Here is a 24,624-nt window from a genome sequence, read left to right as displayed (position 1 = left end):
TTCTCCCCTATTTTTTACCCCCTATTTTTTCTCCCTATTTTTTCTCCCTATTTTTTCTCCCTATTTTTACCCCCTATTTTTTTACCCCTTTATTCTCTCCTATTTTTACCCCTATTTTTTTACCCCCATTTTTTATCCCATATATTTTTACTCCCTATTTTTTCACCCCCTATTTTTCACCTCCCCCCCCTTTTTCCCCCTATTTTTTTCTCCCGTTTTTCCCCCCATTTTTCCCCCCTATTTTTCCCCTATTTTTCCCCCCATTTTCCCCTTTTTTACCCCCTATTTTTTTACCCCCATTTTTTACGCCCCTTTTTTTCTCCCCTATTTCTATTCTCTATTTTTACTCCCTATTTTTTACCCCCACTTTTTTATCCCATATTTTTATACCCCATATTTTTACCCCCATTCTTCCCCCCTATTTTTACCCCCCTTTTTATCCCATATTTTTACCCCCTATTTTTTTACCCCCTATTTTATATTCTCTATTTTACCCCCTATTTTTCCCCGCTATTTTTCTCCCCTTTTTTTCCCCTCTATTTTTCTCCCCTATTTTTCCCCCCATATTTCCCCCCCTATTTTCCCCCTATTTTTCCCCTCTATTTCCCCCCCTATTTTTCCCCCCTATTTCTCCCCCCCTAATTTTCCCCCCCTCTATTTTCCTCCCCTATTTCCCCCCCTATTTTTTCCTCTCATTTTCCCCCCTATTTCCCCCCCCTATTTTTCCCCCCCTATTTTTTCCTCTCATTTCCCCCCCCCTATTTTCGCCCCCCATTTCCCCCTCCTATTTTCCCCCCTATTTTTCCCCCTATTTTTCCCCCTATTTCCCCCCCTATTTTTCCCCCCCTATTTTTCCCTCCCTATTTTTCCCTCCTATTTTTCCCCATATTTTCCCCCCCTATTTTTCCCCCCTATTTTTTCCCCCCTATTTTTTCCTCTCATTTCCCCCCCCTATTTTTCTCTCCTATTTTTTCCTCTCCTGGTTTATTTTTTTCTCCCCTGTTTTTTTACCCCCATTTTTTTCCTCTATTTTTTATCCCCTATTTTTACCCCCCTTTTTTACCCTATTTTTTCTCCCCTATTTTTTACCCCCCATTTTTTTCTACTCTATTTTTTTCCCCCATTTTTTTATCCCATATTTTTTTACTCCCTATTTTTTACTCCCAATTTTCCCCCCCTATTTTTTCTCCCCTATTTTCTTATCCCCTTGTTTATTTTCCCCCCCTATTTTCCCCCTTATTTTCCCCCCTTATTTTCCCCCCCTATTTTTCCCCCCTTATTTTTCCTCCCCTATTTTTCCCCCCCTATTTTTTCCCCCCTTATTTTCCCCCCCTTATTTTCCCCCCTATTTTTTCCCTCCCTATTTTTCCCCCTATTTTTTCCTCCCTATTTTTTCCTCTCCTGGTTTATTTTTTTCTCCCCTGTTTTTTTACCCCCATTTTTTTCCTCTATTTTTTATCCCCCTATTTTTTACCCCCCTTTTTTACCCTATTTTTTCTCCCCTATTTTTTACCCCCCATTTTTTTACCCCCCATTTTTTTCTACTCTATTTTTTTCCCCCATTTTTTTATCCCATATTTTTTTACTCCCTATTTTTTACTCCCAATTTTTCCCCCCTATTTTTTCTCCCCTATTTTCTTATCCCCTTGTTTATTTTTCCCCCCTATTTTCCCCCTTATTTTTCCCCCCTATTTTTTCCCCTTATTTTTCCCCCTTATTTTCCCCCTTATTTTTCCCCCTTATTTTCCCCCCCGATTTTTCCCCCCTATTTCTCCCCCCATTTTTCCCCCCCTATTTCCCCCCCCTATTTTCCCCCCCTATTTTTCCCCCTTATTTTTCCCCCTTATTTTCCCCCCCTATTTTTCTCCCCTATTTTCCCCCCCCATTTTTCCCCGTATTTTCCCCCCTATTTCATTTTTCCTCCCCCTCTCGAGGCATTTCCTGCCCCTGTCGGTCCCTCCCCTCTAATTCCCTTTTCTCTCCCTTTCCCTGCCGAGCATTCCCGACCTCCCTCCCGCAGGAATCGCTTCCAATCTTTCCTTCCCTCATTAATTAAGGAAAAAAAAACCTGAAAAAACTCCCCGGCTTTTGGACCATCCCAGGGAATAAAACGCCGAGTGTGGATTTTTCGGGAATTGTCGGGGGGGGGATCGATGGACCAATTAAAGGAGGGACAGGGGGGTAATTAAACCAATCCAATTAGCCGGGATAATTAAGGATCGGTTTTATCGGCGATCGCGATAGCGCCCCGACATCGTCAGTGCCGATAATTATCGGTCGCCGATTATCGGGAGTCGCGACGGGAAACTGGGCCGGGAGAAGGTGGGAAAAGGGGATGAAAGGGACACCAGTGCCCTCTGCAGGATCCCGGGAGCATTCCCAGGATTCCCAAATCCCGGGATTCGGTGATCCCGCCCCGACAATTATCGGGAGCCGACAATTATCGGGAGTCGCGACGGGAAATTGGGCCGGGAAAAGGTGGGAAAAGGGGATGAAAGCGCCTCCAGTGCCCTCTCCAGGATCCCCGGAGCATTCCCAGGATTCCCAAATGCCGGGATTCGGTGGGAGAGGAGGGGAAGGAGCTCCGGGATGGGACGGACCGAGCAAGGCAAAGGAAAAAACTCCGGGATGTTCCCAAACACCTCCAGGGATGGGAAAGACGGAAGGGGCTGGAATTCCAGCAGGGAAGGGAATGGAAACCAAATTCCCATCTCAGGATCAGCTTTGGACAAGAGGAATGTCCTGAAATTCCTCCAGGAAAGGGTTTGGAAACCAAATTCCCACCACTAGGTCAGCTCCAGAAAAGAGGAAAAATCCTCAAATTCCACTAGGGAAGGTTTTGGAGACCAAATTCCCACCTCAGGATCAGCTCTGGACAGGAGGAATGGCCTCAAATTCCTCCAGGACAGTGGGAGGTGTCAGGGTTGGAATTCCGGGATCTTTCAGCTCCTTTCCCGCCCAAACCATTCCAGGATTACCTGATGGATCCCTGGGGATCCTCCAGCTTTTCCTTGGATAAGGAGAGGAGCAATCCCGGCCTTTCCGCCCTTTTCCAGCAGATCCAGCCCCAAACTGGCCCTTCCTGATCCCAGAAAAACCTGGATTTGGGACACCCTCCCATTCCCAAGGGATTATTAACCATTCCAAGCAATCCAAGCACATGGAAAAGTGGGAGCTGATCCCAAAAATCCTGTTGGGCTGGAAAAACAGGAATCCAGACACTTCCATGGGGCTGATCCAGATTTTCCAGCCAAATTCCAGCCACATTCCAGCCACATTCCAACCACATTCCACATTCCAACCACATTCCAGCCACATTCCAGCCACATTCCAGCCAGCCACATTCCTCCTTTCCATCCTGGTTGTGTCTCCACTGGGATTCCAGGAATGATTTTCCTTGGAATTCCCATTCCCAGCTCATCCCAGGAATATCCCACCCAATTCCCACCCTGAGACAAATCCAAGGAATATCCACATTTTGCCCACTCTGGAATCTCTTCCCAAAAACCTCTTGCATAACCTGGGAATTCCAGCCACAAGAAATCCCTTTTTCCCCGAGAATTCCATGCCATATCCATAATAAATATTTAGTGGGAATATCAGGGATGTCTGAGCTGTCCCAATCCCTGTGGAATTCCAGGATCTCCCAGATTTGGGAATATTTCCCATCCATCATCCCACAATTTTTTTTGGATTAGATCCCACAAAACAAATCCAAGAATTCCAAAACATCCCAAGAATTCCACAGCATTCCAAACCCCCCAAAAAATGGGAATACTCCAAGCTGCAAATCCTTTTTTTCCAAGGAAAACCCTCCAAATTTCATGGATTCAAAACTATAAAAACTGGATTGGAATCAAGGGAAGCAAATCCCAAAAATTCCCTGAGACAATTCCAAGGCCCTTCCCGAATTTTCCTTCTAAAGGGAAGCAAAATTCTGGAATTCCTGAGGTTGGATTCCCACCCTGTATCCACCTGGAGAATCCAAATTATCCTGGAGAATCCAAATGGATAGCCCAGAAAAGATGAAATTCCAAAATATCAACCAAAATATCCCCAATTTCTCCCAAATTTCTCCCCAAATTTCTCCCCAAATTCCTCCTCAAATTCTCCCCAAATTTCTTCAAATTTCTCCCCAGATTTCTCCCAAATTTCTCCCCAAAATTGTCTCCAAATTTCTCCCAATTTCTCCCAATTTCTCTCCAAATTCTCCCCAAATTTCTCCCCAAATTCATCCCAAAATTTCCTCAATTTCTCCCCAAATTCTCCCCAAAATTCTCCCCAATTTCTCCCAAATTTCTCCCCAAATTCCCCTCAAATTCTCCTCAAATTGTCCCCAAATTTCCCCCAAATTTCTCCCCAAATTCCCCTCAAATTCTCCTCAAATTTCCCCCCAAATTTCCCCCCAAATTTCTCCCCAATTTCTCTCAAAATTCTCCCCAAATTCTCCCCAATTTTTCCCCAAATTTCTCCTGAAATTTTTCCCTAAATATTCCCCAAACTCTCCCAAAATTTCTCCCCCAAATTTCTCCCCAATTTCTCCCCAAATTCTCCTCAAATTTCTCCAAATTTCTCCAAAAATTCTCTCCAAATTTCTCTCCAAATTCCTCCCCAAATTTCTGTCCTAATTCCCTCCAAATCTCCTCAAATTCTCCCCAAATTTCTCCCCAAATTTCCCCCAAATTTCTCCCCAAATTCTCCTCATTTATCCCAAAATTCTCCCCAAATTTCTTCCCAAATTTCTCCCCAATTTCTCTCCAAATTCTCCCCAAATTCTCCCCAATTTTTCCCCAAATTTCTCCCGAAATTTTTCCCTAAATATTCCCCAAACTCTCCCAAAATTTCTCCCCCAAATTCTCCCCAAATTCCTCCCAAAATTTCTCCCAAATTTCTCCCCAAATTCTCTGAAATTTCTCCCCAAATTCTGCCCAATTTCCTCCCCAATTTCTCCCCAAATTTCTCCCCAATTCCCTAAAAATTCCTCTCTCTGGACCCTCCAACCTTGAGCCAAACCCCCGGATCGACTCCACCTTCTCCCAAACCCCATTCCCAAATCCCTCAAACCTCTGGAATTCCATCCTTACCTTCTTTGCTGCCCAGGTGTGTCCTCGTGGCCGGAATTCTGCGGAGTCTGTGCCGGGAAATCTGGACCAGGATCCGGGAAGAGGAGGAGGAGAAGGAGGAAGAGCAGGAACGTTTGGGAATTCCTGAAGTTTTTCCACGCCCGGAATTCCGAGCCCGGAGTTGGAAGCGGCTCCTGAGGGCGGTGGCAGGGGAGGGGCTTTTCTTTTCCGGTGGAAATCTGGGAATGGGAATGTCACAGGATCAGAGTTGGGATCAAAACAGGCTCCTGAGAGGGGAAAATTCCAAGGGAATCTGTGGAATTCCGGGCACGGAATTCACGGAGAGGGATCCGTGGCCTTGGATGGGATTGGAGGGATTGGATTGTGGAATTTGGGAATTATTCAGGTTGGGAAAAAACTCTGGGATCAAATCCAACCATTCCAGCAGCAATTCCAGGCTCATCCCAGAGAACTCCCAAAGATTCACATCCATAGGGATGTCAAATCCCTCCAAAGTCTGATCAGCCTTTCCAGGAGGGAATTTTCCCTCTGGAATTTCCCTCTCCTGGCACAGCTTGAGGCTCTTCCCTCTCATCCCATCCCTGATCCCGATCCCAAATTCTGGCAGGGAATTTTAGGGATAAGAAGGTGCTTCCTGATCCCTCTTTTTTCCAGGCTGAGCATTCCCAGCTCCCTCAGCCATTCCTGCTTTTCCAGCCCTTTTCCCAGCTCTGTTTCTTTCCCAGGAAACTCTCCAGCCCCTCAATCAATTTTGGAATTCCATGGATTCCAAAATCCCAGGATTTGAGGCCCATCTGACCCTTTCCCAACTCCTGAGGGATTTCAGGAAGTCATTGGGAGTCTCCCTGAATCCCAAAAATTCTTCCCAATTCCTGCCCCATCCCAGGGATTTGAAGGGATGGACAATCCAAGACATTCCTGGTTTTCCCAGTTCCCAAGTCATGGAAATTGGGAATGAAATCCAAGAAAATGCCTTTGGGAGAACTCTGGGAATGACGAGATCCAAGTGTGGATCCCTCAACAGCACAAGGAGTTGGGAATTCAGGAGTGAATCCAAAGGGGAACACGGGGATGCTCCAAGGGTTGGGAATATTGGGAATGTCCTGAAGGATCCAGGGAGAAATTTGGGGAGAAAACAGGGGAGAATTTGGGGAGAAATTGAGGGAATTTGGGGAGAAATTTCAGGAGAATTTTGGGGGAAATTTGGGAGAAATTTGGGAGAATTTGGGGGAAAATTGGGGGAAAAGTTGGGGGAAAAGTTGGGGGAGAAATTTGGGGAGAATTTGGGAAGAAATCTGGGGAAAATTTGAGGTGAATTTGGGGAGAAATTGGGGAGAAATTTCTCCAGGAGAGCTGGAAAAGTATTTGGGAAATGGAATGGAGGGACAGGACACATGGAATGGCTTCCCAGGGAATATTGGGAAGGAATTCCTGGCTGGGATGGAATTCCCAGAGAATCTTTGGCTGTTCCACCCCTGGGAATATCCACTTTTGGAGCATCCCGGGATGGTGGGAAGTGTCAGGAATGGAATTCCAGGATCTTTCAGCTCCTTTCCCACCCAAACCATTCCATGACTCCATAACCCCCCCATTCCAACCCTCTGGAACTCCAAATCCATGGAAAAACCCCCGGGAACACTCACCCAACATTCCCTTTCCTGCGGACGATCTTGGTCCGACTCCTCACTTTGTATCCCGACGTTTCTCCCGAAGTTTTCCCGGGAATCGGCAGAGCCGGAGCCTTTCCCTGGTCTTGGGATTTCCACCGGAATTCCCACTTGGAAGTGGAAGGGGAGCCCTGCAGGTTTGAGGCTTTCCATTTGTATTTACTGGGAGAAATTCCCACCTTGGAATTCATTCCCGATTTTTTGCCTTTGGATCCCAAATCCACCCTGGGGGATGTTTTGGCTCCTCCTTTGTCCATCCCAATCCCTTTCCTGGGGTTTTCACCTCGAGGGCTCTTCCCAATCCGGGAATTTTTCCCTGGATTTGCCACCCAAGTGTAGTTGGTTTTCCGGAATTTCGGGGTTTTTCCGGAGATTGGGGTGGAAGCGGCTCTGGGAAGAGCAGAAACTTTGGGAGTGATGGAAAATCCTTTCCCTGGATTCCCCTGGACAATCTCAGCATTCCCAGGAAATTTGGGATGCCTGGAATTCTCCTTGATTTCCTCCAAACTCTTCCCTGTCCCTGGAGATTCTGGTTTGATCCATCCGGAATTCCCAGCCGGGAATTCCAAAAGATCCTCCGGCTCCGATTTCAACGTCACGGCATTTTCACTTCCAGAGGGGGAAAAGCCACTTCCAGGCAGACAAACCCTCCTGGAATTGGAATTAAAGGATATGGACAAGGAAGGTCTTTCCTCTTCCTTCTCATTCCCGGTTGGGAATTCCGGGATTTTCCTCCCACCATCCGATGGATCCGTCGCTTCCTGCCTGGAAAACTCTTGGGAATATCCCAAATTTCCAGCTCTCTGGAGCACCTGGATGTCCACAACGATATTCCCATCCCTGGTTAAATCCACGTGTCGTTCCGGAGGTTCCGGAATAGCCGCGGAATTCCCGAATCCTCGGGATGAGCCGGAATTGCTTCCCAAGTCGTGGTTGGATCCCACCAGTCTGTTATCCAGGGAATATTTTTTCCTCCAGGAAGAAGTTTGGTGTGGATGGAAATTCCTGGGAGGTTGGAAATTATTGGAAAAGGTTCCTCCTCTCCGGGTGTATCTGGAATTCCGGGGGTTGTTCCAGCGGGGAATTGGCCTTGGAATGTCCCCATGGATGTTCCGGTGGCTCTGGATGAGACCTGGAAAAGAGGAGGAGACAGAGGGGGGTGAATCCCATGGGAATTTGGGATCAGAATGGACCTGGAATTCCATCCATAGGTCCGGGATGGATCCCCCGGATCGTGGTTTGGATGAGCCACAATGGAAGGGAAATCATGGAATGGTTTGTGGAATTCCATGGGAATGGGAATCTCCCAAGGGATGGAGATTTTCTGGGAATGCCATTCCAGCCCCTTCCCCACATTCCCAAGGAAAAATTCCTTCCTGGTGTCCCTGTGGGAGTGGGAAGTCATTCCAGGATTCCCAAAGACAGAGGTGGGAACAACGATGGGAAATTGGGATGGAAAGGCCCAAAGAGCTCCTGGAATTCAACAATTCCAGAGGAAATTCCAAGGTCATCCCAGTGGGATTCTTCCCAGAATTCTCCCAAATTTGTCCTCAAAATCTCCCCAAATTCTCCCAAATTTCTCCCAAATTCTCTCCAAACTCTCCCCAAATTCTCAAATTTTTCCCGATTTTTTCCCCCAAATTTCTTCCCAAATTCACCCAAATTTCTCCCCAAATTTCTCTCCAAATTCTCCCCAAAATCTCCCCAAATTTGTCCTCAAATTTCTCCCAAATTCTCTCCAAACTCTCCCCAAATTCTCCTGAAATTCCCAAATTTTTCCCCAATTTTTTCTCCAAATTCTCCTCAAATTTCCCCAAACTTCTCCGCAATTTCTCCCCAAATTTCCCATAAATTCTCTTCAAATTTCTCCCAAGTTTCTCCCCAAATTTCTCCTGAAATTTTTCCCCAGATTCTCCACAAATTTGTCTTGAAAATCTCCCCAAATTCCTCCCCAACTTTTTCCTCAAATTCTTCTCAATTTCTCCCCAAATTCTCTCCAAATTTGTTCTCAGAATCTCCTCAAATTCTCCCAAATTTTTCCCCAAATTCTCCACAAATTCTCAAATTTTTCCCCAATTTTTTCCCACATTCTCTTCAAATTTCTCCCCAAATTTCTCCTCAAATTTTGCCCCAAATTTCCCCCAAAGTCTCCCGAAATTTCTCCCCAAAATCTCCCCAAATTTGTCCTCAAATTCTCCTCAAATTTTTTCCCATTTTTCCCCAAATTTCTCCCCAAATTCCCAGATTCTCTCCCTTCCCTTTCCCCCTTTTCCTCCCTCCTTTTCCCCAGCACTTTCCCAGAGTCCCTTCCCTTCCCCTCCCAGAATTCCCGGATCCTTTCCCTTCCCTCTTATTCCACCGTTCCCGGCCCATTCCCGCCCCATTCCCGGTTTTCCAGACCCTGCAGCTCTCGGATCTCCTGTCCCATTCCCAGCCCCATTCCCGGCGTCATTCCCGGTGTTATTCCCGGTTTTCCAGACCCTGCAGCGCTCGGATCTCCTGTCCCATTCCCAGCCCCATTCCCGGCGTCATTCCCGGTGTTATTCCCGGTTTTCCAGACCCCGCAGCGCTCGGATCTCCCGCCCCATTCCCGGCCCCATTCCCGGCCCCATTCGCGGTTTTCCAGACCCTACAGCGCTCGGATCTCCCGCCCCATTCCCGGCCTCATTCCCGGCCCCATTCCCGGCCCCATTCCCGGCCCCATTCCCGGCCTCATTCCCGGTTTTCCAGACCCTGCAGCGCTCGGATCTCCCGGCAAAGTCTCTCCCGTTCCTCCATCCCGGGGGAGCCGCTCCCGCCCGTGACGTCATCAACGGCCGCCGCCGCCGCCGCCCGTGACGCCCTCACGCGAGGCACGTCGGTCACGTGAGGGGGCGGTGCGCGGGCGTTGCCAGGCAACGGGGGGGGCGTGAGGCCTACACAGGCCTGGGCCTAAAACCGGGCCTTGAAATGGGACTTAAACCGGGTCTGGGACTGGGACTGGAAACGGAAACGGGCTTTAAAACGGGCCTGGAACCGGGATTGGAACCGGAACTGGAAACGGGCCTTAAAATGGGCCCGGAACTGGGACTGGGCCTAAAACCGGGCCTGGAACTGGACCTGGGACTGGAACCGGGCCTTAAACCGGGACTGGGACTGAGACTGGAAACGGGCTTTAAAACGGACCCAGAACCGGGACTGGAACTGGGCCTAAAACCGGGCCTTAAAATGGGCCCGGAAGTGGAAATTTCTCCCCAAATTTCTCCCCCAAATTTCTCTCCAAAAATTCCCCCAAAATTCCCCCCAAAATTTTCACTAAAATTCTCCCCAAATTTCCTCTAAAATTCTCCCCCCAATTTCTCCCCCCAAATTTCTCCCCCCAAATTCTCCCTCAATTCTCCCCCAATTCTCCCCTCAAATTCTCCCAAATTCCCAAATTTCTCCCCAAACTTCCCCCCAAACTTCCCCCCAAACAACCCAAATTTCTCCCCAAATTTCTCCACCATTTTCTCCTCCAATTCCTCCCCAAACTCCCCCCAAATTTCTCCTCAAATTCCTCCCCAAATTCTCCCAAATTTCTCCCCAAACCCTCCCCCAACTTCTCCCCAACCAACCTCAATTTCTCCCCAAATTCTCCCCAGTTTCTCCTCCAGTTTCTTCTCCAGTTTCTCCCCAAATTCCTCCCCAAATTCCCAAATTTCTTCCCAAACTCCCCCCAAAATTCTCCCCAAATTTCTCCCTCAATTTCTCCCCCAGTTTCTCCCCAAATTCCTCCCCAATTTGTCCTCAAATACTCCCCAGAGTCTCAAATTTCTCCCCAAACTCCCCGCAAACAACCCCAAGTTCCCCCCAAGTTCTCCCCAAATTTCTCCCCAAATTCTCCCCCAATTTCTCCCCCAATTTCTCCCCCAATTTCTCCCCCAATTCCTCCCCAATTTGTCCTCAAATTTCCCCCAAATTCTCTTCAACTTCCTCCCCAAATTTCTCCTCAAATTCTCAAACTTCCCCCAAATTTCTCCCCAATTTCTCCCCAAATTTCCCTCAAATTGTCCTCAATTCCCCCCCCCAAATTCCCCCCCTCCAAATTCTCCCCAAATTCTCAAACTCCCCCCCAAATTTCTCCCCAAATACTCCCCAGATTCTCAAATTTCTCCCCAAACTCCCCGCAAACAACCCCAAGTTCCCCCCCAAATTTCTCCCCAAATTTCTCCCCAAATTCCTCCCCAATTTGTCCTCAAATTTCCCCCAAATTCTCTTCAACTTCCTCCCCAAATTTCTCCTCAAATTCTCAAACTTCCCCCCAAACTCCCCCCCAAATTTCTCCCCAATTTCTCCCCAAATACTCCCCAGATTCTCAAATTTCTCCCCAAACTCCCCGCAAACAACCCCAAGGTCCCCCTCAAGTTCCCCCTCAAGTTCCCCCTCAAGTTCTCCCCAAATTTCTCCCCAAATTTCTCCCCAAATTTCTCCCCAAATTCTCCCCCAATTTCTCCCCCAAATTCTCCCCCAAATTCTCCCCCAAATTCTCCCCCAAATTCTCCCCCAAATTCTCCCCCAAATTCTCCCCCAAATTTCTCCCCAAATTCTCCTCCAATTTCTCCCCAAATTCTCCCCCAAATTCTCCCCCAAATTCTCCCCCAAATTCTCCCCCAAATTCTCCTCCAATTTCTCCCCAATTTCTCCCCAATTTCTCCCCAATTTCTCCCCAAATTTCTCCCCAAATTTCTCCCCAAATTCCTCCCCAAATTCCTCCCCAATTTGTCCTCAAATTTCCCCCAAATTCTCTTCAACTTCCTCCCCAAATTTCTCCTCAAATTCTCAAACTCCCCCCCAAACTCGCCCCCAATTCCCCCCAAATTCTCATAATTCTCCCCAAACTTCCCCCCAAACTTCCCCCAAACAACCCGAATTTCTCCCCAACTTCCCCCGCCAACCTCCCCAAATTCTCCTCGAATTCTCCCCAAATTCTCCCCAAATTCCCCCCAACTCCCCCAATCCCCCCCAATTCCTTCCGCTTCCCCCTTTCCCTCCTTTCCCCCCCTCCCAGCGCCATTCCCGGCTCCCTCCTCCCGCTCTCCTCTAGATGTCACCCTCGCCCTCTTTTATTTCCCTTTCTCTCCAAGATCCCGTCCCTCGGTTGTTTTTTTTTCCCTGAATTCCTTTCTGATCCTTTTCCGGCCCTCTGTGATTGCAGTTTCCTCCGGGCCTCCATTTCGGCAGCCCCAAATTCCGGAGCCGGAGGAGGAGGAAGAGGAGGAGGAGGAGGAGGAGGAGAAAAGGGGGGAAAAGGGAAGGGAAGGGGGCGGGCGGTGGGACCCCCTTTCCTTCCCCGCATCCTCAGCCCGACTCCCAAAGCTCCGCAGCCTTTTCCTTCCTCACCCTTTTTCCCTTTAATTCCCTCTCCCTTTTTAATTCCCTCTCCCTTTTTAATTCCCTCTCCCTTTAATTCCCTCTCCCTTTAATTCCCTCTCCCTTTTTAATTCCCTCTCCCTTTTCCCCCTCTCCCTTTTCCCCCTTCTTGTCCTTTTCCTCCCTTTTTCCCCTTCTCCCCCTTTTTCCCCCTTTCTCCTCCTTTTTCCCTTTTTCCTCCCTTTTTCCTCCCTTTTTCCTCCCTTTTTCCTCCCTTTTTCCTCCCTTTTTCCTCCCTTTTTCTTCCCTTTTTCCTCCCTTTTTCCTCCCTTTTTCCCCCTTTTTCCTCTTTTTCCCCCTCTCCCTTTTTCCCCCTCTCCCTTTTTTCCCCCTCTCCCTTTTCCCCCCCTCTCCCTTTTTCCCCCTCTCTCTTTTCCCCCCTCTCCCTTTATCCCCCCTCTCCCTTTTTCCCCCCTCTCCCTTTTTTCCCCGTCTCCCTTTTTTTTTCCCCGTCTCCCTTTTTTTTCCCCCCTCTCCCTTTTTTCCCCCCTCTCCCTTTTTTTTCCCCCTCTCCCTTTTTTTTCCCCTCTCCCTTTTTTCCCTCCCCCTTTTTTTCCATCATCCCCTTCCCACCCCCGACCCCGCTCGGGCCGGGATCGATGGGATCGATGGAATTGACGGGATTTCCCACCTCAACCCCACCCCTTTTGGGGTGACCTCCCTATTTTTGGGGTGACCTCCGTATTTTCCGGTCTCCCTTTCCCATTTCCGTGCCTTTTTTGGGCTGTTTTTCCCGTCCTTTCCCGCGGGGGGTGTCGCGTTTCCCCCGCGCAGCTTCTCCCACCTCCCTCATCCTGCGGATGCTTTTCCGCCCATCCCGGCTCCTCATCCCCCAACTCCTCCCGCACCCTCTGGATGCCAACCCCGCATCCCAACCCCACCTTGGCACGGCAATTCCCGGCCCTTCCAACCCAACCTTTCCCTCCCCAACCCCGGTCCCTCATCCCAAACCAACCCCGGGGCGACCACGAAACCGCCGACGGAGATTTCGCTCCTTCCCCGCCTCATCCAAGGTGGGCGCGAGCGATGGGAGAACGTTGAGGATGTCCATGAAGATGCTCCAGAGCGTCAATGGCTTCTCGGAGGAGGGGGCCAGGATGGACCCCGGGGACATGGGCAGGATCCTGCGCTGCCTGGAGATGGGCACGGTGCTCACCTTGTTCTACCAGAAGAAGTCGCAGAGGCCCGAGAGAAGGACCTTCCAGGTGAAGCTGGAGACGAGGCAGGTCGTCTGGAGCCGCACGCCCGAGAAGGTGGAGGGGGACAGTGAGTACCTGAGCGGCCATGGGGGGGCTTGGGGGGTTGTTTGGGGGGTGTCCTGCCATGGTGGGGTGGGTGGTGAGCAGGGCTTGGTGTGGGGGGATGTTCTGCCATGGTGGGGTGGGTGGTGAGGGGTGTCTGGAGTGGTGGGATGTCCCGGTGAGCTGTGCCTGGAGTGGTGGGATGTCCCGATGAGCTGTGCCTGGTGTGGTGGGATGTCCTACAATGGTGGGGTGGGTGGTGAGGGGTGCCAGGTGTGGGGGATGTTCTGCCATGGTGGGGTGGCTGGTGAGGGGTGTCTGGAGTGGTGGGATGTCCTACCATGGTGGGGTGGGTGGTGAGCTGTGCCTGGTGTGGTGGGATGTCCTGGTGAGCAGTGCCTGGGTGTGGTGGGATGTTCTGCCATGGTGGGGTGAGTGGTGAGGATTCCTGGGTGTGGTGGGATGTTCTGCCATGGTGGGGCAGGTGGTGAGCTGTGCCTGGTGTGGTGGGATGTCCTGGTGAGCAGTGCCTGGGTGTGGTGGGATGTTCTGGTGAGCAGTGCCTGGGTGTGGTGGGATGTTCTGCCATGGTGGGGTGAGTGGTGAGGGGTGTCTGGATGTGGTGGGATGTTCTGATGCCATGGGGTGGGTGGTGAGGGGTGCCTGGTGTGGTGGGATGTTCTGCCATGGTGGGGTGAGTGGTGAGGGGTGTCTGGATGTGGTGGGATGTTCTGATGCCATGGGGTGGGTGGTGAGGGGTGCCTGGTGTGGTGGGATGTTCTGCCATGGTGGGGTGAGTGGTGAGGGGTGTCTGGATGTGGTGGGATGTTCTGATGCCATGGGGTGGGTGGTGAGGGGTGCCTGGTGTGGTGGGATGTTCTGCCATGGTGGGGTGGCTGTTCATGGGGTGTCTGGGTGTGGTGAGATGTTCGGGTGAGGGGTGCTTGGTGTGTTGGGATGTCCTACCATGGTGGGGTGGGTGGTGAGGATTCCTGGGTGTGGTGGGATGTTCTGCCATGGTGGGGTGATTGGTGACCCGTGCCTGGTGTGGTGGGATGTCCTGGTGAGCTGTGCCTGGTGTGGTGGGATGTCCTGCCATGGTGGGGTGGCTGGTAATGGGGTGTCTGACTGAGTTGGGGTCTGCTGTCTTTGTGGGGTGACTGTCTGTGGGGTGCCTGGTGTGGTGGGATGTTCTGCCATGGTGGAGTGGTTGGTGAGGGGTGTCTGGAGTGGTGGGATGTCCTGGTGAGGGGTACTTGATGTGTTGGGATGTTCTACCATGGTGGGGTGGCTGTTCCGGGGGTGCCTGGATGTGTTGGGGTGTCCTGTCTTTGTGGGGTGACTGTCTGTGGGGTGTCTGGGTGTGGTGGGATGGCTGGTGAGGGGTGTCTGGATGTTCTGCCGTGGTGGGGTGGTTGGTGAGGGGTGTCTGGGTGTGGTGGGTTGTTCTAACATAGTGGGGTGACTTTTTGGGGTCTCCTGTCTTTGTGAGGTGACTGTCTGTGGGGTGCCAGGTGTGGTGGGATGTTCTACCATGATGGGGTGGGTGGTGAGGGGTGTCTGGATGTGGTGGGATGTCCTGGTGAGCAGTGCCTGATGTGGTGGGATGTTCTACCATGATGGGGTGGGTGGTGAGGGGTGTCTGGATGTGGTGGGATGTCCTGGTGAGCAGTGCCTGATGTGGTGGGATGTTCTACCATGATGGGGTGGGTGGTGAGGGGTGTCTGCTGTGGTGGGATGTTCTGCCATGGTGGGGCAGGTGGTGAGAGGTGTCTGGAGTGGTGGGATGTCCTGCTGTGGTGGGGTGACTGGTGACCAGTGCCTGGGTGTGGTGGGATGTTCTGATGTCATGGGGTGGCTGGTGAGGGGTGTCTGGTGTGGTGGGATGTCCTGGTGCTGTGGGGTGACTGTCTGTGGGGTGTCTGTCTGTGGGGTTTCTGGATGTGGTGGGATGTTCTACAATGTTGGGGTGAGTGGTCATGGGGTATCTGGATTTGTTGGGGTCTCCTGTCTTTGTGAGGTGGCAGGTGAGGGGTGCCTGGACTGATGGGATGTCCTGGTGCTGTGGAGTGGCTGGTGACCAGTGCCTGGTGTGGTGGGATGTCCTGGTGTCATGGGGTGGGTGGTGAGGGGTGCCTGGGTGTGGTGGGATGTTCTGCCATGGTGGGGTGAGTGGTGAGGGGTGCCTGGATGTGTTGGTGTCTCCTGTCTTTGTGGGGTGACTGTCTGTGGGGTGCCTGGAGTGGTGGAATGTTCTATCTTGGTGGGGTGACTGGTCATGGGGTATCTGGGTGTGGTGGGATGTCCTGCTGTGGTGAGGTGACTGTGGTGTGCCTGGTGTGGTGGGATGTCCTGGTGCCATGGGGTGGGTGGTGAGGGGTGCCAGGTGTGGGGGGATGTTCTGCCATGCTGGGGTTACTGGTTTGGGTTCCAGTTCATGGTGGGATGTCCTGCCATGGTGGGGTTACTGGTTTTGGGTTCCAGTTCATGGTGGGATGTCCTGCCATACTGGGGTTACTGGTTTTGGGTTTCGTGACCAAGATGGGATGTTCTGCCATGCTGGGGTTACTGGTTTTGGGTTCCAGTTCATGGTGGGATGTCCTGCCATGGTGGGGTTACTGGTTTTGGGTTCCAGTTCATGGTGGGATGTCCTGCCATGCTGGAGTTACTGGTTTTGGGTTTCGTGACCAAGATGGGATGTCCTGCCATGGTGGGGTTACTGGTTTTGGGTTCCAGTTCATGGTGGGATGTCCTGCCATGGTGGGGGGACTGGTTTGGGGTTCCTGGCCATGGTGGGATGTCCTGCCATGTCCTGGGATCTGTGTCCAGGCCTGGGATCCATGTCTGGGAACCCTGTCCCTGTCTGGGATCTGGGATCCGTGTCCGGGATCCGTGTCCATCTTTTGGATCTGTGTCCATCTTTTGGATCCGTGTCCGTGTCTGGGATCCGTGTCCGTGTCTGGGATCCGTGTCCATGTCTGGGATCCGTGTCCAAGCCTGGAATCCATCTCAGGAATCCGTGTCCACATCTGAGGTCCCTGTACGTGTCTGGGATCCGTGTCCGGGATCCGTGTCCGTGTCCGGGATCTGTGTCCAGGCCTGGGATCCGTGTCCGTGTCCGTGATCCATGTCCAGGCCTGGGATCCGTGTCCATGTTTGGGATCCCTGTCTGGGATCTGTGTCCATGCCCGGGATCTGTGTCCAGGCCCGGGATCCGTGTCTGGGCTCCGTGTCCGTGTCTGGGCTCCGTGTCCGTGTCTGGGCTCCGTGTCCGGGATCCGTGTCCACACCTGGGATCCATGTCCACGCCTGGGATCACCTGGACCATCTCCTCCAAAATTATCCTCCTTCTGGAAGGTTTCCAGCTCCTCCCCCTCAGCAGACCCAATTCCCAACCTCTGGAATCTGTCAGAAAACAGCCTGGAAAGGATCTTTACAAGAAATTAAATGATCCAGGGATGAAATCAGGGAAAATCCATGCACTTCCAGAGGGTGTTTAATCCTTCCCAAGGCTTTGGACGGTGGAGACAATGCTGGGAGGAGTTTGGAGCTGGAACTGGGACATGATTCCTGCAGATGTGGTTTCCAGGAAGTTGCCACTCCCTCTTCCCATGGGTTTTTGTGGGAATGGGCTGTTTGCCACGGGGAGAGGGAGTTGGGAGTGGTGGAGGATGGAAAAACCAGGAATTCTGGAGTCCTGGGCGGTGGGAAAGGGGGGAATTCTGCCCCTCTGTCCTGCTCTGGTGAGATCCCACCTGGATCTGGGAGACAACAGGAAAAGGACTTGGGAATGCTGGAGCAGATCCAGAGGAGGCCACAGGGATGCTCCAAGGGCTGGAGCTGCTCTGGAGCCAGGCTGGGAATGCTGGGAATGTCCAGAAGGATCCAGGGAGAACTTGGAGACCCTTCCAGTGTCCAAAGGGGCTCCAGGAGAGCTGGAGAGGGACTGGGGAGAAGGGATGGAGGGACAGGACACAGGGAATGTGTCAGGGGGGATATTGGGAAGGAATTCCTGGCTGGGATGGAATTCCCAGAGAAGCTGTGGCTGCCCAGGTTGGAGCAACCTGGGATGGTGGGAGGTGTCAGGAATGGAATTCCAGGATCCTTCAAGTCCCTTCCCACCCAAACCATTCCAGAGGACGCCACAGGGATGCTCCAAGGGCTGGAGCTGCTCTGGAGCCAGGCTGGGAATGCTGGGAATGTCCAGAAGGATCCAAGGAGAACTTGGAGCCCCTTCCAGGGCCCAAAGGGGCTCCAGGAGAGCTGGAGAGGGATTTGGGGCAAGGGATGGAGGGACAGGACACAGGGAATGGCTTCCCAGGATTGGGTGGGATATTGGGAAGGGATTCCTGGCTGAGATGGAATTCCCAGAGAAGCTGTGGCTGCTCCAGCCCTGGGAGTGTCCAAGGAGCCCCCTGGGATGGTGGGAGGTGTCAGGAATGGAATTCCAGGATCCTTCAGGTCCCTTCCCAAACAAACCATCCTGGGATTATTATGAGAACCCAAGGCTGGATCTTAGAAGTGTTGAATCCAGGGAATGGCCCTGGTGGCCTCTGGATTCTCCTCCCTCCCTCTGGATGAGCGACTTTGGGCTGGTTTTTAACCCGTAAATCCATTTTTTATCCCATAAATCATGTTTTAAGCCATAAACCCCTTTTTTAACCCATAAACCCCCTTTTTTAGCCCACAAACCCCTTTTTAACCCATAAATCCCCTTTTCAACCCCCTTTTTAACCCATAAACTCCATTTTTAACCCATTAACTCCATTTTTAACCCATTAACCCCTTTTTAACCCCCTTTTTAACCCACAAATCCCTTTTTCAACCCCCTTTTTAACCAATAAACCCCTTTTTTGACCCATAAACTCATTTTAACCCCCTTTTTAACCCATAAACCCCCTTTTTAACCAATAAACCCCTTTTTTAACCCATAAACCCCTTTTTTAACCCATAACCCCCTTTTTAACCCACAAACCCCCTTTTTAACCCATAAATCCCTTTTTTAACCCCTAAACTCCTTTTTTAAGCCATAAACCCCCTTTTTAACCCATAAACTCCCTTTTAAACCCATAAATCCCTTTTTTAACCCATGACCCCCATTTTCAACCCACAACCCCCTTTTTTAACCCCTAAACCCCCTTTTTAACCCATAAATCCCTTTTTGACCCCCTTTTTAACCAATAAACCCCCTTTTATAACCCATAACCCCCATTTTCAACCCACAAACCCCTTTTTAACCCCTAAATCCCCCTTTTTAACCCCCTTTTCAACCCATAAACCCCCTTTTTCAACCCATAACCCCCATTTTCAACCCACAAACCCCTTTTGTAACCCATAAACCCCTTTTTTAATCCCTTTTTTAACCCTTAAACCCCCTTTTTAACCCATAAACTCCTTTTGTTAACCCCCCTTTTTTAACCTATAAACTCCTTTTTAACCCATAAATGCCTTTTTAAACCCATAAATCCCTTTTTTAATCCTTTTTTTAACCCCTAAACCCCCTTTTTAACCAATAAACCCATTTTTTAACCCATAAACTCTTTTTTTAACCCCTAAACCCCCTTTTTTAACCCATAAATCCCTTTTTCAACCCCTAAACCCCCTTTTTAACCCATAAACCCTTTTTTTAATCCTTTTTTAACCCATAAATCCCCCTTTTTAACCCCTTTTTCAACCCCTAAATCCCTTTTTTAACCCCTGAACTCCTTTTTTCCCTCCCAAAAAAGGGATAATTTTCTCCAGGGCTCTGCACAGAAACAACACCAGGATTTCATTCCCTGGGATCAGATCCCAAAAAAATCCAACCCCCCACCTTGTGCTCCTCGGACTAAAATCCCACCCCCCAATCCATGAAATTTTACATCCCAAAAAAAAAAAACCTGGATAAAACCTACACTCTTTTCCAGATCTTTTCCAAGAAAAACTCCTTTTTCCCTCCCTTTTCCCCCCGATTCTTGATCCTTCTCCTCATCCAGCTTTTTTTTTTTTTTCCCAACTTTGGATCAGACTCCAGGTTGTCCTTCCCCTCCACCTCCTCGGAAATGGAACAGGGGCTGGAATTTCTCCTGGAAATGATCCGTTTCCTCATCAGGACAATGCCAGGCTCGGACTCCGGTCACACAATTCCCTTTTTTTTTTTTTTTTTCCGGAGCCAGGAACTCATTCCCAGATTCCAAACCCACCCCTGGGGAATGGAATGATTTGTGGGATTAAGGAATTAATTAGGGGTGTCATTCCTAAAATCGGGTTGTTGTTTTGATCCCGGTGGGATGAGTGAAGTGGGAAAATTGGGAATGTGGGAAAAATGAGGGAGAGGAAACTCGGCCCTTCCGGTGCCGTCGGAGCTTTTTATGGAGCGGGAACGGGAACGCCCCGTGGGGTCCCAAAAGTGCCACTTTTGGGGAGAGAATCCAAGGAAAGGATGAGCTCAAATTATCCCAGATCAGGGAAGGGGCCCTGGGGGGGAGTGGGATGGGATTGGAGGCCACAAAACTGGGAAAAATGTGGGAGCCAGGCATGGACGTGGATCCCGGACATGGATCCCAGAGATGGGCACGGATCCCGGACATGGACACGGAGCCCAGGCATGGACAGGGATCCCCGGACATGGACAGGGATCCCCAGACATGGACACGGATCCCAGACACAGATCCCGGACATGGACAGGGATCCCGGACACGGATCACGGACACGGACACGGATCCCGGACACGGACACGGATCCCGGACACGGACACGGATCCCGGACATGGACACGGATCCCGGGCATGGACACGGATCCCAGACATGGACAGGAATCCCAGACATGGATCCCGGGCATGGACACGGATCCTGGACATGGACACGGATCCCGGGCATGGACACGGATCCCAGAGATGGACATGGATCCCAGGCCTGGACACAGATCCCAGACATGGACACGGATCCCGGACATGGACACGGATCCCGGGCATGGACACGGATCCCAGAGATGGACATGGATCCCAGGCCTGGACACAGATCCCGGACATGGACACGGATCCCAGACACGGACACGGATCCCGGAGACGGACACGGATCCCAGGACATGGACACGGATCCCGGACAGGGATCCCAGAGATGGACAGGGATCCCAGAGATGGACACGGATCCCGGACATGGACACTGACCCCAGACATGGACACAGATCCTGGACATGGACACGGATCCCGGACATGGACACGGACTCCAGACATGGACACGGATCCCAGAGATGGACACGAATCCCAGACACGGATCCCGAACATGGACACGGATCCCGGACCCCAGCATGGCAGGACATCCCACCATGAACTGGAACCCAAACCAGTCCCCCCAGCATGGCAGGACATCCCACCATGAACTGGAACACAAACCAGTAACCCCAGCATGGCAGGACATCCCACCATGAACTGGAACCCAAACCAGTAACCCCAGCATGGCAGGACATCCCACCATGAACTGGAACCCAAACCAGTCCCCCCACCATGGCAGGACATCCCACCATGAACTGGAACCCAAACCAGTAACCCCACCATGACAGGACATCCCACCATGAACTGGAACCCAAACCAGTAACCCCAGCATGGCAGGACATCCCACCATGAACTGGAACCCAAACCAGTAACCCCAGCATGGCAGGACATCCCACCATGAACTGGAACCCAAACCAGTAACTCCAGCATGGCAGGACATCCCACCATGAACTGGAACCCAAACCAGTAACCCCAGCATGGCAGGACATCCCACCATGAACTGGAACCCAAACCAGTAACTCCAGCATGGCAGGACATCCCACCATGAACTGGAACCCAAACCAGTAACCCCAGCATGGCAGGACATCCCACCATGAACTGGAACCCAAACCAGTAACCCCAGCATGGCAGGACATCCCACCATGTCCACAACACCCACAATTCCCTCCCACTCCCTTGGGAATGTCCCATCCCGGGCACGACACTCCCCAGAGGTGCCACCTCAGGTGTGCCCACTGTGCCAGGTGACACTTCCATGTCCCTCTCTCCCCGCAGTCGACATCCGGGAGATCAAGGAGATCCGCCTGGGCAAGAATTCCCGGGATTTCGAGCGCTATCCCGAGGACGCCCGGAAGCTGGACTTCTCCATGTGCTTCATCATCCTCTACGGGATGGACTTCAGGCTGCGGACCCTCAGCGTGGCCGGTGAGTGGCTCCATCCTCATCCCATCCCGGGGCTCATCCCATTCCCAGAATCCCAGAATTGCCATCCCTCCTCTTCCAGCTTTCTGTGAAGAGGACATCAGCCTCTGGATCACGGGGCTCAACTGGCTGGTGGCCGATACCCAGAGGGCCCAGACCCCGCTGCAGATCGAGAGGTGGGGCAGGACCGGCACATCCCATTCCCAAATCCCTGTCTGGGGGACAATTCCCACCTGGATTGGGGCTGATGTGTCCGTCCTTTCCTGGGCAGGTGGCTCCGGAAACAGTTTGATGGGATGGACCGGGCGAGGGAAGGCAGGTGAGTTCTGGGGGGGGGGGGGGGAAAGGGGGTCAGATGGGCAGGAGAACATTCCCAAATCTGGAATCTGGGAATGGGGTTTGTGGGATAAGGGAGGACCCAAATCTGGAATCTGGGAATGGGGTCTGTGGGATAAGGGAGGACCCAAATCTGGGAATGGGGTTTGTGGGATAAGGGAGGTCCCAAATCTGGAATCTGGGAATGGGGTTTGTGGGATAAGGGAGGACCCAAATCTGGAATCTGGGAATGGGGTCTGTGGGATAAAGGAGGACCCAAATCTGGGAATGGGGTTTGTGGGATAAGGGAGGTCCCAAATCTGGAATCTGGGAATGGGGTTTGTGGGATGAGGGAGGATCAGGATGTTTGGGAGATTCAGCTGGACAGGAGCACATTCCCAAAACTCCATCCCAAATCTGGAATCTGGGAACGGGTTTGGGGGATAAGGGAGGTCCCAAATCTGGAATCTGGGAATGGGGTTTGTGGGATAAGGGAGGTCCCAAATCTGGAATCTGGGAATGGGGTTTGTGGGATAAGGGAGGTCCCAAATCTGGAATCTGGGAATGAGGTTTGTGGGATAAGGGAGGACCCAAATCTGGAATCTGGGAATGAGGTTTGTGGGATGAGGGAAGTCCCAAATCTGGAATCTGGGAATGGGGTGTGTGGGATAAGGGAGGTCCTAAATCTGGAATCTGGGAATGGGGTTTGTGGGATGAGGGAGGATCAGGATGTTTGGGAGATTCAGCTGGACAGGAGCACATTCCCAAAACTCCATCCCAAATCTGGAATCTGGGAATGAGGTTTGTGGGATAAGGGAGGTCTCAAATCTGGAATCTGGGAATGGGGTTTGTGGGATAAGGGAGGACCCAAATCTGGGAATGAGGTTTGTGGGATAAGGGAGGTCCCAAATCTGGAATCTGGGAACGGGTTTGGGGGATAAGGGAGGTCCCAAATCTGGAATCTGGGAATGGGGTTTGTGGGATAAGGATGGTCCCAAATCTGGGAACGGGGTTTATGGGATAAGGGAGGTCCCAGATCTGGAATCTGGGAATGGGGTTTGTGGGATAAGGAAGGAGCAGATTATTTGGGACACTTGGAGATGTGGAAAATCAGAGATTTGGGATCAGGTCACCGTGATCCCGATGTTGTGTTTCCATCAGGAGAGTCTGGAATATTAACACAGCCCTGGAACACCTTCCAAAGTCAGGGAAAAAACCCAAATCGAGGGAATTTGGACTTAAATTTTTATGGGGAATTAAATTTGGACTTAAATTATTGTGGGGAATTAAATTTGGATTGAAATTATTGTGGGGATGGGAATGGGCTTCATCTCCAGGTGGGATGATGGTCTGGAATTTCCAGTTGGTTCTTGGATGTTCTTCCTCTCCTTGACCATCTTCTCACCCTTGTGCCAGGAATTAATCCCAGAATCCTGGAATCATGGAATGGTTTGGTTGGAAGGGACCCTAAAGATCATCTCATTCCAACCCCCCCTGCCAAGGGACACATTCCATTATCCCAGGGGGCTTCAAGTCCCTTGGACACTTCCCAAGGATGAGACATCCCGATGGGACACCCACATGGGACACCCACATGGGACATCCCAGATGTGACATCCCAATGGGACATCCCAGATGGGACATCCCAGATGGGACATCCCGGATGTGACATCCCAATGGGACATCCCGATGGGACATCCCAGACGGGACATCCCGATGGGACATCCCAGACGGGACATCCCAGACGGGACATCCAGACGGGACATCCAGACGGGACATCCCGATGGGACACCCAGATTGGACATCCCGATGGGACATCCCAGATGTGACATCTCGACGGGACATCCCGATGGGACATCTCAGATGTGACATCTCGACGGGACATCCCGATGGGACGGGACACCCAGATGGGACACCCAGACGGGACATCCCGATGGGACATCCCGATGGGACACCCAGATGTGACATCCCGATGGGACACCCAGACGGGACACCCAGACGGGACATCCAGACAGGACATCCCGATGGGACATCCCAGATGGGACATCCCGATGGGACATCCCGATGTGACATCCCGATGGGACATCCCGATGGGACATCCCGATGGGACATCCGGATGGGACATCCCGGTGGGACATCCCGATTTTCCCTGTGTCCCATTCCTGGAGAGATTCCACAGCCCAGGAGGGGTTGAATTCCCACTCCAGGCACCAGGATTTGGGATGGGACCTTTGGAATTGGGAGCTGAGACCCATCCAAGGGTTGTCGATCCCCACTCGGTGTCTCCCTCCGGCAGCATCACCGTGAAGGACCTGAAGGCGATGCTGCCCCAGGTGAATTACCGAGTTCCCAACATGAGATTCCTGCGGGATAAACTCGTGGTAAGGACCCCCCTGGACACCCCAAGCAGGAGGGAGATGTCCCCAAGTGTCCCCAACTCTGATGGGGTGGCCCCAACTCTGATCCAACCCCGTCTCCTGCAGGAAGTGGAAGCCAGGAATGAAATGACCTTCTCCCACTTCATCCAGTTCTACAAAAACCTGATGTTTGATGCCCAGAAGTCGGTAAGATCCTGGATTTGGGTGCCAAGTGTCCCCCCAGATCTGTGGATTTGTGTCCCCCAAGATCCAGGATTTGTGTCCCAAGTGTCCCCCCAGATCCGTGGATTTGTGTCCCCCAAGATCATCCCAACTGTCCCCTAAGATCCATGGATTTGTGCCCCCCAAATCCGTGGATTTGTGTCCCCCAAGATCCTG

The 24,624-nt window shown here is 51.5% G+C and overlaps 2 protein-coding genes across 3 annotated transcripts in view; one reads left to right on the top strand and one right to left on the bottom strand.

Moving 5' to 3' along the window:
• The window catches only part of ZC3H3 (zinc finger CCCH-type containing 3), a 59,030-nt gene extending 49,472 nt beyond the window's left edge, over positions 1-9,558 (bottom strand). For both annotated transcript variants that reach the window (XM_071553739.1, XM_071553740.1), the window contains exons 1-3: positions 9,484-9,558; positions 6,728-7,883; positions 5,085-5,302 (exon numbers count right to left, since the gene is read on the bottom strand). In XM_071553739.1, the coding sequence (XP_071409840.1) occupies positions 5,085-5,302; positions 6,728-7,883; positions 9,484-9,529 (1,420 nt within the window). In that variant the 5' untranslated portion in view covers positions 9,530-9,558. The remainder of the gene's footprint in view (positions 1-5,084; positions 5,303-6,727; positions 7,884-9,483) is intronic.
• Positions 9,559-11,870: 2,312 nt separating this feature from the next.
• Positions 11,871-24,624, top strand: part of LOC139671410 (1-phosphatidylinositol 4,5-bisphosphate phosphodiesterase gamma-1-like) — a 15,099-nt gene continuing 2,345 nt past the window's right edge. The window contains exons 1-6 of the mRNA XM_071554234.1: positions 11,871-13,405; positions 21,407-21,556; positions 21,636-21,729; positions 21,825-21,872; positions 24,165-24,249; positions 24,352-24,432. Coding sequence (XP_071410335.1) covers positions 12,940-13,405; positions 21,407-21,556; positions 21,636-21,729; positions 21,825-21,872; positions 24,165-24,249; positions 24,352-24,432 — 924 coding nt within the window. The 5' untranslated portion in view covers positions 11,871-12,939. The remainder of the gene's footprint in view (positions 13,406-21,406; positions 21,557-21,635; positions 21,730-21,824; positions 21,873-24,164; positions 24,250-24,351; positions 24,433-24,624) is intronic.

Source organism: Pithys albifrons, chromosome 4 (assembly GCF_047495875.1).
Source record: "Pithys albifrons albifrons isolate INPA30051 chromosome 4, PitAlb_v1, whole genome shotgun sequence".
NCBI lineage: Eukaryota > Metazoa > Chordata > Aves > Passeriformes > Thamnophilidae > Pithys > Pithys albifrons.
Note: the sequence above shows the minus strand (reverse complement) of the source record. Positions and strands in the feature narration are given on the sequence as shown.